Consider the following 15,092-nt stretch of genomic DNA (forward strand, 5'->3'; position numbering starts at 1 on the left):
GGATAGTAGAGGAAAAAACTCCAAACAAATGAGGCTAACTATACTTAAGACAACACAAGAAATAGATAAATAATTTTACATAATTAAAACTGATAGAAGAGAAACACACATATACTTACACATGCACACACACAACAATAAACCAGCAACATTAGAATAACAACAAGATCCAGGGCAGTCACCAGAGCCCAAACCTATCCTGCTACAACAAACCCTGGATAATCTTAATGAAACTGAAGCACAAGAAGATCTTAAATCCAATTTCAGACATATTTCCCTTTTGAAGATTGATACAAAAACACTTAATGAAATTCTCACAAACCCCAGTCCAAGAACACATCAAAGACATCATCCACCATGATCAAGTAGGCTTCATCACAAGGATTCAGGGGTGGTTCAATATATGAAAATCCATCAACATAAACCGCCATATAAACAAACTGAAAGAAAAAGAACCACATAACCATCTCACTTGATTTGATAAAGGCATTTGATAAAATCCAATACCCCTTCATGATAAAAGTCTTGGAAAGAGCGAGGATATAAGATGTATACCTAAACACAATAAAGGCAATATACAGCAAACCAATATCCAACATAAAATTAAATGAAGAGAAAGTTAAAGCACTTCGACTAAAAGTAGGGACAAGTCAAGGCTGTCCACTCTCCCCATATCTCTTCAATATAGTACCAAGTTCTAGCTAGAACAATAAGACAACTAAAAAAAAGAATGAAGGGATATAATCAGAAAAAAAGAAGTCAAAGTATCTCTATTCACAGATGATATGATAAGTGACCACAAAAATTACAACAGAGATTTCTTACAGCTGATAATAACCTTTAGAGATGTGCCTGAGAGAGGTAACCCAGACCCAAAAGGACGTGCATTGGAATGTACTATCTTATAAGTAGATATTAGCCATAAAGTACAGGATATCAGTGTTATAATTAACATATCCAAAGAAGCTAAATAACAAGGAGGACCCAAGGGAGGATGGTTGAATCTTTCTCAGAAGGGGAAACAAAATAGACATCTATCTGAGGTCGATGGACGGAGGGAACTGGGTGGGAATGAGGACTGAATGGAGAGCAGGGTGGGAGGAGATCATATGTAAGGAAAGTAGGGGAGAGAAAAGAAGATCGGCTGGGAGGGAGGGCAATCTCTAGGACATGCCAGAGACCTAAGATGAGGAGAGGGAACAGAGGGTTCCTCTGGGGGCAACTCTAGCTGAGATTCATAGTAGTAGAGGATATGGATCCTAAGTGGCCACTCCCTGTAACCAAGTGGAAAATATAAGGACAGCAACCCACGACAAAACGTCGACTCAAAATATGTCCTGCTTATGACATGTGCAAGGACAAAGATAGAGGAGAGGCTGAGGATAATGGCCAGCCAATAACTTCTCCAAGTTAAGACATATCCCATGGGTAAGAACCAATCCTTGACGGTATTAATGATACTCTGTTATGCCTGCAGACCAGAACATAGCATGACTGTCTTTTTTTTTTTTTTTTTTTTTATTATTCGATATAATTTATTTACATTTCAAATGATTTCCCCTTTTCTAGTCCCCCCACTCCCCGAAAGTCCCGCAAGCCCCCTTCTCTTCCCCTGTCCTCCCACCCACCCCTTCCCACTTCCCCGTTCTGGTTTTGCTGAATACTGTTTCACTGAGTCTTTCCAGAACCAGGGGCCACTCCTCCTTTCTTCTTGTACCTCATTTGATGTGTGGATTATGTTTTGGGTATTCCAGTTTTCTAGGTTAATATCCACTTATTAGTGAGTGCATACCATGATTCACCTTTTGAGTCTGGGTTACCTCACTTAGTATGATATTCTCTAGCTCCATCCATTTGCCTAAGAATTTCATGAATTCATTGTTTCTAATGGCTGAATAGTACTCCATTGTGTAGATATACCACATTTTTTGCATCCACTCTTCTGTTGAGGGATACCTGGGTTCTTTCCAGCATCTGGCAATTACAAATAGGGCTGCTATGAACATAGTAGAACATGTATCCTTATTACATGGTGGGGAGTCTTCTGGGTATATGCCCAGGAGTGGTATAGCAGGATCTTCTGGAAGTAAGGTGCCCAGTTTTCGGAGGAACCGCCAGACTGATTTCCAGAGTGGTTGTACCAATTTGCAACCCCACCAGCAGTGGAGGAGTGTTCCTCTTTCTCCACACCCTCTCCAACACCTGCTGTCTCCTGAATTTTTAATCTTAGCCATTCTGACTGGTGTAAGATGAAATCTTAGGGTTGTTTTGATTTGCATTTCCCTAATGACTAATGAAGTTGAGCATTTTTTAAGATGCTTCTCCGCCATCCGAAGATCTTCAGGTGAGAATTCTTTGTTTAACTCTGTACCCCATTTTTTAATAGGGTTGTTTGGTTTTCTGGAGTCTAACTTCTTGTGTTCTTTATATATATTGGATATTAGCCCTCTAGCTGATGTAGGATTGGTGAAGATATTTTCCCAATGTGTTGGTTGCCGATTTGTCCTCTTGATGGTGTCCTTTGCCTTACAGAAACTTTGTAATTTTATGAGGTCCCATTTGTCAATTCTTGCTCTTAGAGCATACGCTATTGGTGTTCTGTTCAGAAACTTTCTCCCTGTACCGATGTCCTCAAGGGTCTTCCCCAGTTTTTTTTCTATTAGCTTCAGAGTGTCTGGCTTTATGTGGAGGTCCTTGATCCATTTGGATTTGAGCTTAGTACAAGGAGACAAGGATGGATCAATTCGCATTCTTCTGCATGCTGACCTCCAGTTGAACCAGCACCATTTGTTGAAAAGGCTATCTTTTTTCCATTGGATGTTTTCAGCCTCTTTGTCGAGGATCAAGTGGCCATAGGTGTGTGGGTTCATTTCTGGATCTTCAATCCTGTTCCATTGATCCTCCTGTCTGTCACTGTACCAATACCATGCAGTTTTTAACACTATTGCTCTGTAGTATTGCTTGAGGTCAGGGATACTGATTCCCCCAGATTTCCTTTTGTTGCTGAGAATAGTTTTAGCTATCCTGGGTTTTTTGTTGTTCCAGATGAATTTGATAATTGCTCTTTCTAGCTCTGTGAAGAATTGAGTTGGGATTTTGATGGGTATTGCATTGAATCTGTATAGTGCTTTAGGCAAAATGGCCATTTTAACTATATTGATTCTGCCGATCCATGAGCATGGGAGGTTTTCCCATTTTTTGAGGTCTTCTTCCATTTCCTTCTTCAGAGTCTTGAAGTTCTTGTCATACAGATCTTTCACATGTTTGGTAAGAGTCACCCCAAGATACTTTATACTGTTTGTGGCTATTGTGAAGGGGGTCATTTCCCTAATTTCTTTCTCAGCCTGCTTATCCTTTGAGTATAGGAAGGCCACTGATTTGCTTGAGTTGACTTTATAACCTGCCACTTTGCTGAAGTTGTTTATCAGCTGTAGGAGCTCTCTAGTGGAGTTCTTTGGGTCACTTAGGTAGACGATCATGTCGTCTGCAAATAATGATAGTTTGACTTCTTCCTTTCCAATTTGTATCCCTTTGACCTCCTTATGTTGTCGAATTGCCCGAGCTAGTACCTCAAGTACAATATTGAAAAGATAAGGAGAAAGGGGGCAGCCTTGTCTGGTCCCTGATTTCAGTGGGATTGCTTCAAGTTTCTCTCCATTTAGTTTGATGCTGGCTACCGGTTTGCTGTATATTGCTTTTACTATGTTTAGGTATGGGCCTTGAATTCCTGTTCTCTCCAAGACTTTAAGCATGAAGGGATGCTGAATTTTGTCAAATGCTTTTTCAGCATCCAATGAAATGACCATGTGGTTTTGTTCTTTGAGTTTGTTTATGTAGTGGATTGTATTGATGGATTTCCGTATATTGAACCAACCCTGCATTCCTGGGATAAAGCCTACTTGATCATGGTGGATGATCGTTTTGATGTGTTCTTGGATTCGGTTGGCAAGAATTTTATTGAGTATTTTTGCATCGATGTTCATAAGGGAAATTGGTCTGAAGTTCTCTTTCTTTGTTGGATCTTTGTGTGGCTTTGGTATCAGCGTAATTGTGGCTTCGTAGAAGGAATTGGGTAGTGTTCCTTCTGTTTCTATTTTGTGGAATAGTTTGAAGAGTATTGGTGTTAACTCTTCTTTGAAGGTCTGGTAGAATTCTGCACTGAAGCCATCTGGTCCTGTGCTTTTTTTGGTTGGAAGACTTTCTATGACTCCTTCTATTTCTTTAGGCATTATGGGACTGTTTAGATGGTCTAGTTGGTCCTGATTTAATTTTGGTATTTGGTATCTGTCAAGGAAATTGTCCATTTCCTCCAGATTCTCCAGTTGTGTTGAGTATAGGCTCTTGTAGTAGGATCTGATGATTTTTTGGATTTCCTCAGTTTCCGTTGTTATATCTCCCTTTTCATTTCTAAGTTTGTTAATTTGGATACTTTCTCTGTGCCCTTTGGTCATTCTGGCTAAGGGTTTATCTATCTTGTTGATTTTCTCAAAGAACCAGCTCCTGGTATTGTTGATTTTTTGTATGGTTCTCTTTGTTTCTACTTGATTGATTTCGGCCCTGAGTTTGATGATTTCCTGCCTTCTACTCCTCCTGGGCGAAATAGCTTCTTTTTGTTCCAGGGCTTTCAGGTGTGTCATTAAGCTGGTAATGTATGCTCTCTCCATTTTCTTTTTGGAGGCACTCAGGGCTATGAGTTTTCCTCTTAGCACTGCTTTCATTGTGTCCCATAGATTTGGGTATGTTGTGTTTTCATTTTCATTGTGTTCTAAAAAGTCTTTAATTTCTTTCTTTATTTCTTCCTTGACCAAGGTATCATTGAGTAGAGTATTGTTCAGTTTCCACGTGTATGTGGGCTTTCTGTTGTTTCTGTTGCTATTGAAGACCACTTTTACTCCATAGTGATCAGATAGGAGGCATGGGATTAGTTCGATCTTCTTATATTTGTTGAGGTCTGTCTTGTGACCAATTATATGGTCGATTTTGGAGAAGGTACCATGAGGTGCTGAGAAAAAGGTATATTCTTTTGTTTTAGGATAGAATGTTCTATATATATCTGTTAAATCTAATTGGTCCAAAGCTTCAATTAGTTTCATTGTGTCCCTGTTTAGTTTCTGTTTTCCTGATCGGTCCATTGAGGAAAGTGCAGTGTTGAAGTCACCCACAATTATTGTGTTAGGTGCAATGTGTGCTTTTAGTTTTAATAAAGTTTCTTTTACAAAAGAGGGTGCCCTTACATTTGGGGCATAGATGTTCAGGATTGTCAGTTCTTCTTTTTGTATTTTTCCTTTGACCAGCAAGAAGTGTCCCTCAGGGTCTCTTTTGATGACTTTGGGTTGAAAGTCAATTTTATCTGATATTAAAATGGCTACTCCAGCTTGTTTCCTGAGACCATTTGCTTGTAAAATTGTCTTCCAGCCTTTTACTCTAAGGTAGTGTTTGTCTTTGACCCTGAGGTGTGTTTCCTGTAAGCAGCAAAATGTAGGGTCCTGTTTACGTATCCATTCAGTTAGTCTGTGTCTTTTTATTGGGGCATTAAGTCCATTGATGTTAAGAGATATTAAGGAATAGTGATTGTTACTTCCTATCATTTTTGACGTTATTTTTTAAATTTGAATGCTTAACTTCTTTTGGGTTTGATGAAAGGTTACTATCTTGCTTTTTCCAGGGTGAAGTTTCCCTCCTTGTATTGGTGTTGTCCTCCTATTATCCTTTTTAGGGCCGGGTTTGTGGATAGATATTGGGTAAACTTGGTTTTGTCATGAAATATCTTAGTTTCTCCATCTATGGTGATTGAGAGTTTTGCTGGATATAGTAGTTTTGGTTGGCATTTGTGTTCTCTTAGAGTCTGCATGAGATCTGCCCAGGACCTTCTAGCCTTCATAGTCTCAGGTGAAAAGTCTGCTGTGATTCTGATAGGTCTTCCTTTATATGTTACTTGGCCTTTTTCTCTTACTGCCTTTAGTATTCTTTCTTTGTTTAGAACATTTGGTGTTTTGATTATTATGTGACGGGAAGTATTTCTGTTCTGGTCCAGTCTGTTTGGAGTTCTGTAGGCTTCTTGTATATTCATGGGCATCTCTCTCTTTAGGTTAGGGAAGTTGTCTTCCATAATTTTATTGAAGATATTTGCTGGCCCTTTAAGTTGTAAATCTTCACTCTCCTCTATGCCTATAATCCTTAGGTTTGGTCTTCTCATTGTGTCCTGGATTTCCTGGATATTTTGGGTTACAAGCTTTTTGCATTTTGCATTTTCTTTAACTGTTGAGTCCATGGTTTCTATGGAATCTTCAGCATCTGAGATTCTTTCTTCTATCTCTTGTATTCTGTTGTTGATATTTGTATCTCTGTCCCCTGATTTCTTCCCAAGGCTTTCTATCTCCAAAGTTGTCTCCCTTTGAGTTTTCTTAGTTGTTTCTACTTCTGATTTTAGATCCTGGATGGTTTTGCTTAGCTCCTTCACTTGCATGTTTGTGTTTTCCTGTAATTCTTTAAGAGATTTTTGTGTTTTCTCTTTCATGAGCTCAGCCTGTTGACCAAAGTTCTCCTGTATTTCTTTAAGAGATTTTTGTGTTTCGTCTTTCATGACCTCAGCCTGTTGAGCAAAGTTCTCCTGTATTTCTTTAAGTGTTTTTTGCATTTCCTCCTTGTTGGCTTTTGTATTCTCCTGGATTTCTTTCAATGATTTTTGTGTTTCCCTTGCAAGGGCTTCTACCTTTTGATCCATTGTCTCCTGAATTTCTTTATGTATGACCTTCATGTGTTCCTGTACCAGCATCATGACCAGTGATTTTAAATCCAAATCTTGTTTTACTGGTGTGATGGGGTATCCAGGACATGTTGGTAGAGGAGAATTGGGTTCAGATGTTGCCATATTGCCTTGATTTCTGTTAGTGACGTTCCTGCGTTTGCCTTTTGCCATCTAGATCTCACTGGTGTTAGTTTATCTTGTCAGTGCTGGACTCACCAGTGCAAGCTGCCCCTTCCCAGTTGGCCTCTGGTGCACAGCTTACCTCCTGCACTGCTTGTAGACAGTGTGCTGCTGCCCAGGCTGTTCAGATCCCAAAGCAGGCACCCGAAGGCTCCCGCTGGGGCCCGCTGGATTCACTGGAGCACACTGACTTCTCCCAGCTGGCCGCCCGGAAGCCCAGCTAGCCACTTGCAGGACTTGGAGATGTAATGCTGCCGCCCAGACTGATCTGGATCCGGAAGCGGAGAGAGTAGAGCTAAGGGCTTCTGTCTGAGGCCTTGCCCCAGATTGTGTCTGTGGAGCAGATGGAGCCCAGGGAGTGCCGACGGTGTATGCTACTGTGACCTCCCCTGAGTTCAGCTCACTCCGCTGGGCAGCCGATCTGCCAACCGGGCTATCGCACACAAGGTTAGCCTGGCCGCCCAGTCCCTGAGTCCAGGCAAAAGCCTGGGAGGCCAAGGTCCGAGCAAAGCTCCCCTACGGCTTTGACTGTTAATTGGGTTTGCCAGGTGACTAGGATGGCGGGCGTGTGCGCCCGCGCTCCCTGAAAGCGCCGGGAGAGTCTGCTTTGCTAACAATCACCTGGGCGGGTTGACTCACAGATGGCCCACCAAGCCGCCCAGTTCTTGGGGTCAGTCCTGTGCCTTTTGGGGCCTGGACCCCCGCTTTGTTAGCCTTAGGCTATGCCTGTTACAGGTCTGCCCGCCTGAGCTCTCTGTCGTCCTGCAGGCAAAATGGCGGCGGCGCGCTCGCAGGCCTGGGCAAAAAACCTCCTGGTTGGGTTGGCACCCCGATGGCCCCCCGACCCGCCCAGGGCCTGGGTGCAGGCCAACGCCCGTCGGGCTCAGACCACCGCGGTGTTGGCCTCGGATTATGTTTGTGTACCTCAGTCTGTCCGATTCCTGGAGTACGGAACCAAGATGGATCCTCCTCTCCTGACTGGTGGGAGGCCGAGTTCTGAAGTGGCCTCCGTGCAGGAAAGGCGCCGCACAACTGCAGCTGCTTGCTGTCCGGCTGGTCAGCGAAGGTCAGTGGTCGTGGGCGCAGGGCCTAACTGGTCCCTGTGACGCCTTGGTTCCACTGCTGATGGCCCTTCAGCTGGAGCAGCCACTGCTGCTGCTGCTGCCGCCGCCGCCGCCGCCGCCGCCGATCAGGATGAACCTTCTTAAAAGGATCAGCATGACTGTCTTTTGAGAGGAGTCAATGGAAACAGATGTGGAGACTCACACCCAAAGTGGTGGAGCTCTGGGAGTCTTAAGGAAGAGTTCAGAGAAGGACTGAGGGATCTGAAGAGTACAGGAACCCCACAGGAAGACCAATATAGTCAAATAACCTGGACCCTTGGGGGCTCCCAGAGACTGAATCACCGAACAAAGAGCAAGCTCAGGCTGGACCTAGGCCTCCTACAAATATGTAACAGATGAGCAGGTTTGTCTTCCTGCAGATTCCCCAACAACCGGAACAGAGGGTCCACATTCTTCACCCTGTTACCTGCCTGTGGATCCCTTGCCTCTAAATGGACTCCCTTGTCTGGCTTCAGTGGGAAAGGATGTGCCCAGTTCTGCTGCAACTTGATGTGTGGAGGTGCAGTAAGCTGGGGTACAGTGGGATGGGGTGGGGGTGGAGGGGAGGGAGTGTGGAGGTTGTTGTTTGACACCTACAGGGGGCAAAAGAGAAGATGAAGGTGCAATGGAGTGGGGAGAAATTGCATGAGAGGGTGCTGGGAGGGTTAGAAGGGCAAATATTGGGTTTTAAAGTGAATTAAAAAATGTATTTCATGAAAAAAAAAGAAATAGAAAAGAGAGAATGGGAAAGATAAGCCTGGATGACAAGGGATATTATTGGAGAAAATAAATCTGAGATGTACATTATGAAAATGGTGTTTGTCTACACTAAATATCTGTTCCAAGAAGGCTAATTTTCCTTAGTAAATAGAATCCCAATGTCATGGCAATCACATTTGAAAGGACCAGTAGCTTCTTATCTTTCCAACAATTTGTATAAAGATCTGGATGTATATAAATGACTCCAAATTTGTCCGCCATTGTCTTGTAGATATCAGCATGTTTGCCGATAAAATAAACATGTAATGCAAAAGACTATTTAGGAAAGCATTATAAATAAAAAGCAGATATTTATTTCAGAATGTGCTTACAATGATAGCTGCATCACTCAACTCGCAAAAGGGGAAGCCAAATCCAAGAGAGGATTAGCATGCAGGAAGGCCTGCGTCCTCTGAATCTTTAGGCCATGTTTGACCCAACAGACACAAGATTGACTCGCTTTCCCTTTTGAATTTTTACCTTTAGTTGTACAAGCACTGGTGAGCTGAAAACTCCTGCAGGATAACTGAAGGATATCCGGGCATCCATGCTGGATTTCAAAGAGAGCCCCTTCTTTGTCACTGTGAAAGACTGTTTCTTTAAACAGGACACGACAGAAAACATTCCCAACTTGTAAACATTGACTGCAGCGCAAGTCCCCTGTATGGAGTAAAAGACACTTTACTGAAGCAAGCAATAGCATTGTTTGGAGAAGTGGATATCACATGCATACTCTGATGACTGTCAAAAAACAAACAAAACAAAATCAATGACAAAAAGTACCTGCTGTGCATAATCACCTTTGGTGTAGAGGGATCACAACCAAGGAGCATAGATGGCCCTTTGTTGAAGCAAAGGATAAGTTGATAGTTAAGTTCTCAAGCTTGGACTTCCCAACAAATAAATGAGAAGTAAATTCATTTTGTTACTTAAATCAAATCCTCAGACGTGTAATAGATAGTCATACTATCTTCACAATTTTCATTGCTTCTGGCTGGACTCCTAGCCATGTTTGGTTAGAATTTTTTTTTTTTTGCTAGAATGAATTTTATATGTTGATCTTATCTAGAAGCTTCTGTGCTATTTTACAGCATTTCAAGGAATAGAATTTTGCTAGTTGAACATTTTGTTCTAACATTGTACATATGTACTGTCAGAAAAATTCTTCTTTCTAACAACTCACATCTTCAGATGCCATAATAAAAATTACTGTCTATTTCATTTTTGCAGTAGAAACAGAAAACTGCAGAGTAATGTACTGTTTCTTTCCTACATATTTATATTCAAATAAATAATCAAATTTAATATATATAATTATTTATAATAATTATTATTAATATTATAATTATTTATATAAATAATCAAATATTGAAATTTTTAATCTTGCTAAATGGAACTGAGTCTATAAATGAAAGCAAGATGTATAATCACTAACACTCTCAATGAGGAGGCAATCTAAGAAGCAATTTGTTCTATCCATGCTTTTCCAAATGCCAGCTAGGCTCCACCCAGCACGAGTGGAGAATAATACATGCACATGCAAACATTACAGGGTTATTCACAGTGGAAAATAATCTATCATTTGAAAACTGACTAAGGGAAACATTTCACAATATCACAGTGGGGAAAATTCTGAGCACAGTCATCCTTCTTCAGTGGCCAGAGGGAAAGTAGTGAGAAGAAAAGGTCTCCTGGGAACAAGTGGTGGTTGCTGGGCACTGAGACCACAGTTGGCAGATACTGCTGGGAAATAAAAAGACTTTTGAGGACTAGAATGTTTAAATGTCATAGGACCCACATAAGATGTTGGAAGGTAGCCAGAATTCAAATGTTCTTGAGCTAAAACTAGTGATAATTGTCCTTAGCCTACAATGTAAAGAAAAATACAGTTTTTAAATAGATAATGGTCCTCTTAATTTTACTTGTGTCTCAATTAATTCAGTCACAAAACATTTTTCAAGCCCATCTGGGAAAGGCACTTGTACTGTGAGCAGTTTCTAAAGCACTTGTTATAAAGGACACACAGACTTGCCAAAATTAAGAAGCTTACTCAAGAGCAATGCTGATCAGACATTCATAATCACAGGAACTAGTCTAAATCTAACACATATTAATGAAAATGGGTTATAAGAAAACACTTAGCTTTATTATTCAACTATATAACCTCAGTTTGATTTGTAAACAAGCTAAAAGAACAGAATGTGTTATCAAAAAAAGATTAGTATGTATTCTTCTCTGTCCTCATCAAGCAAGAAATCTTTGCATATAAAAAGACAAACATTTTAATTGGTTAGAAATAAGTGAAGTGGCCTACAGACAACCCTTAACTCAAGTCCTCATTAACTTTATAATACTAAATTTTGTAATTCTAGGTTCTTTCTCAGCAACATTTGATTTTGTGTCATAGATACCCTTAATATTATTACAATAAAGTCTATTTCAAATAGTGATAACTTAACAACGACTTGCTTATATTAAGTCCTTTCCCCCCATCATCTTAAGTAGTCTATTTAATCCTTGCAATCTTATCAGGCAGACATTATTATATTATTTTCAAATCAAAAATTTGAATCACAAAGAGGTGCTTTGATACATCTAATTTCTCACTCTAGACAAATATGGGAGCCAGAGTTTTTTACCGTCACTGCCCACACCCTAACTACCAAATGTACAATCCTGATTACACTCTACATTGAGAGATTCTGTCTCTTTATTCCCTCCCTGTCTCTCCCCTGTTCCTCTTTCTTTGGGGTGAGGGGCACATGCACATGGACATCTTCATGCATGTGTGATTTTGTTTTCAGCAAAGAGTAGCCAAAACTTTGATTTTCCTGACTCTATATTTAAGTTATCGGGAAAAAGAATCTATTCTGGCAACCCTAAAGGACCTCATCAGAAAGGCACCACTCTCCTCGCAGTTAAGTAAACTGTTTAGTTTATTTCTTTTAAAAATATGATTAATCACTGTATTTTATTATAGGCTGAATAAAGGTCATGAATAAATCAATCACTTTGATAATAAAGTTAGTCAAAAACAATTATAGCTTATATACTTAGCTAACATAATTAATGTTGTATAGGTAGCAATACTTCGGCATACTGTGTATGTGCAATGTTTAGACTAAATTAAATTGATAAATTTATCAAAGCATGTGAATACATATTGTTTTTAACTTGTATTATTTGTCCCACCCTACAAATAATAAAAACTAAAACTATAGCCTCTGAAGATTCTAATGCTTCAGAGTAGGCAGCAGTCTGACATATTAGACATGTTATTTTGAAGTTGGTCTAAACCATGTGGTTAATTGAGCTATTATGTTGTTTTTTTCCAATCAAAATAAATAAATAATAACAAAGAAACAAACAAATAAATAAATAAATAAATAAATACATAAATAAATAAATAAAATTTGCTGAGGCCCAGGCCCAAGTTCTCTAATACTAAGTTTGGTAGATAATTTCTACTATTTGATTTTATAGATGGTATTTTTTTTAACAAATCATGACATTATAGCTAAAGCATTTAGCTAACATAATTAATGCAGTATAGGCAATGATATTTAGGTGCAATGTGAAATTATAATGTTTAAACTAAATTCAATTGAGAAATTTATCAAAGCATGCAAATACAAAGTTTTCAAGTTGTGTCCATTCTCCCACAAAATGCTAACACAAGTAGGTCCACACTTGTACAACAGAACAAGTATTATTACACTATAATACCATATTCTAAAATATAAGAAGAAAAGATAAACACCAAATACAGTTATAGCCCAGGTTTTACTAACCTTATAACTTCCCCTCATTCTTTCCAGTAAATTTGGGATTAGGTAACTTGACTGAAATTGTGTGTCAGACATTTTCACCATGATGTCTCTGTAACTTCCCTTGTAGCGTGCCTTGAATGGAATAGCGATGCATATCGGGAATGGGATTTTCCCGTCCTTATCTGAGCATTCAACAGTGATGACATCGCTGACCAGCTCTTCGTTATCATTCACTATAAAGGAGCTCATCTCATTAGTTATGTGGCAGTCAAACCACTGGAGGATGTGCGATGGCGCTGTAATGTAACAAGAGACTCGGGGGTCAGTCCCATCACTCAGCACAGCAAGATACCTACAGGAAAAAAAAGTAAATCTCAACCTCATTTTCCAACTATTGTATCCGCGTACTGTCCTGACAAACCCAGAAGGATGCAAGGTGCGAGGGACATCGCTTTGATATGAACTTTACTTCTCCCATTAATTAACTCTGTAATCAAAAAGATGCTCTATCTCTATGTGCCACAGTTTCCGGCATTATAGGTGAAAATTATATTTGCGTCCCAGGAAAGCTATGAGTTAAATGTTCAGTTCTACCACAATTATAAACAACTATGCCTTCATATTGTGAGGTCACCTATACGGCGTTAGTTATGTTAGTTAAGTATATAAGTTATAAGTGTTGTTGACTGACTTTATTATAAAAGTGATTAACTTATTCCACACAATTCGGCCTATAATAAAATTTAGTGATTAATCGTGTTTTTTAATAAACAAAATAGTTTGTTTAACTGTGAGGAGAGTGATGTGTTTAATGGTGAGGTAGGTCCTTTAGTGTTGCCAGAATGGGTTCTTTTTTGTGATGATTTAAAGATGAAAAGTTGGGGAAAAGAAAGGGTCAAGGAATCTTTATTGAAAGCAAAATGGCACATGCATTTGCATGTGCTCCTTTCCCAAAAAATATAGGGGGTGGGAGGAGAGAGAAGGAGAGAATGAAGAGATAGAATCTCAAGAGCAGAGGATAATCAGTCTTTATATGATTAGGGCTAGAGAGGATTCCTTTTCTCCCTCAGAAATGTCTTGTTTGGGTTATTGCAGGACACTGAATAATCCTACAAAGAAGAAAAGCTAAGTCATCCCTTTCATAGGAGATCAATTTCCACCTTCCACCTGTCTTGAAAAACTTGAAAATTCTGAACCCTTCCTTCTAGAGAGATAAAGGTCACCATGCCCTTGACCTGGAGAGAAAGAAGAATGAGGAAGTTGCTTTTCTTAAATGCTCAAGTATAAAGTAGATTACTCTACCTAAAGCCTTGTATTTGCCTGCCTGTCTGCCTGCCTGCCAGCGAGCTGTATGAGTCCTAGTCCGTCAAAGGGACATGATGAATATATGGTACGGAAATTGTACACTAGATCAAGCAGTGATGTTTACTGAAGGTTGTGTGTGCATGCATTAACCTATTAAACAGGATTAGATTATTTCTAATCCTGAGACCATCATCTGAAATTCTCATTTAACTATTTTATTTCTCTTCAACACAATCTTTGCAAAGATTTTTTTAGAACCTTATAAATTTGAATACAAATTTGAAAGTAGGCATGTCCTAACTGTTTGTTTATAAATATCATAACCACTCAGACTACTCAATAGTCTAATGCTAAAACCTAACCTAATGTGGGTTAGGTTTTAAGCTATATAGTTTTGCTAAATTTTAATAGCTTTCGTGTCAAGTATTAGTATCTTTACTATTTTACTAAGATTTTACCTTCCCACAAACCTCATAGATGTTCAGTTTTAGTACTAATACTTGATTCCATGCATCTTTAGTGTGGAAGCAAAAGTTCTCAAATACTGTCATGCCTTTCTCAAATCTTCTCTAAATAATGCTTATTCCATCTATTATAACTTGAAACTGATATTTAATCTATGATCATGAGAATTTTGAATGAGATAAAATAGTTAAATCTCTTTAATAGTAATGGATCCAAATCAACTGTATGTTCAGTAATGATTTGATGCCTATGTTAAAGCCAATTACTTGCAATTCCCCCCCAATACTATTCATTTCACAACAGAAAAATAATTTTAACAGAGGCAATGTTGACTATCAATGAGGGAAATCTATATGTAACATAGCACTATTTTATCATATGTTAATAAAGTTTTAGCACTTTTCATTTATTGTTGAATAAAATTTTAAGTATAAATTCATAAAGAAATGTAGCAAAATGCTTAACTCATTAAGGTCATTTATTTATGTATACAACCCTGAACTTAAAAAAGTTATCCAGCATGCTGACCTGTTTAACTTTTGGTGTATAGAGATAATGATATTTCAGGAAAAGCTAAAAATTATTCAACAAGTGATTCAGTGAACTAGATTCATATAACTTCAGGAATACTCTCTTCTGTTTGCTGGAAAACATCTCGATACACCCAGTACTACAAGGTGTGGTTCCCAAATGGAAAATAAAGTAGACAGGAGGTTTGTAAACAGATCTATTCTCCATAGTACTAATCAAATATGACTTGTC

At 39.1% G+C, this 15,092-nt stretch overlaps 1 protein-coding gene across 1 annotated transcript in view; it reads right to left on the minus strand.

Annotated features, from left to right (window-relative positions):
• Dthd1 (death domain containing 1) overlaps window positions 1-15,092 on the minus strand; it is an 82,671-nt gene that overhangs the window by 63,214 nt on the left and 4,365 nt on the right. The window contains exons 3-4 of the mRNA XM_052198660.1: window positions 12,582-12,912; window positions 9,271-9,450 (exon numbers count right to left, since the gene is read on the minus strand). Of these exons, the coding sequence (XP_052054620.1) occupies window positions 9,271-9,450; window positions 12,582-12,912 (511 nt within the window). The remainder of the gene's footprint in view (window positions 1-9,270; window positions 9,451-12,581; window positions 12,913-15,092) is intronic.

Source organism: Apodemus sylvaticus, chromosome 11 (assembly GCF_947179515.1).
Source record: "Apodemus sylvaticus chromosome 11, mApoSyl1.1, whole genome shotgun sequence".
Lineage (NCBI taxonomy): Eukaryota > Metazoa > Chordata > Mammalia > Rodentia > Muridae > Apodemus > Apodemus sylvaticus.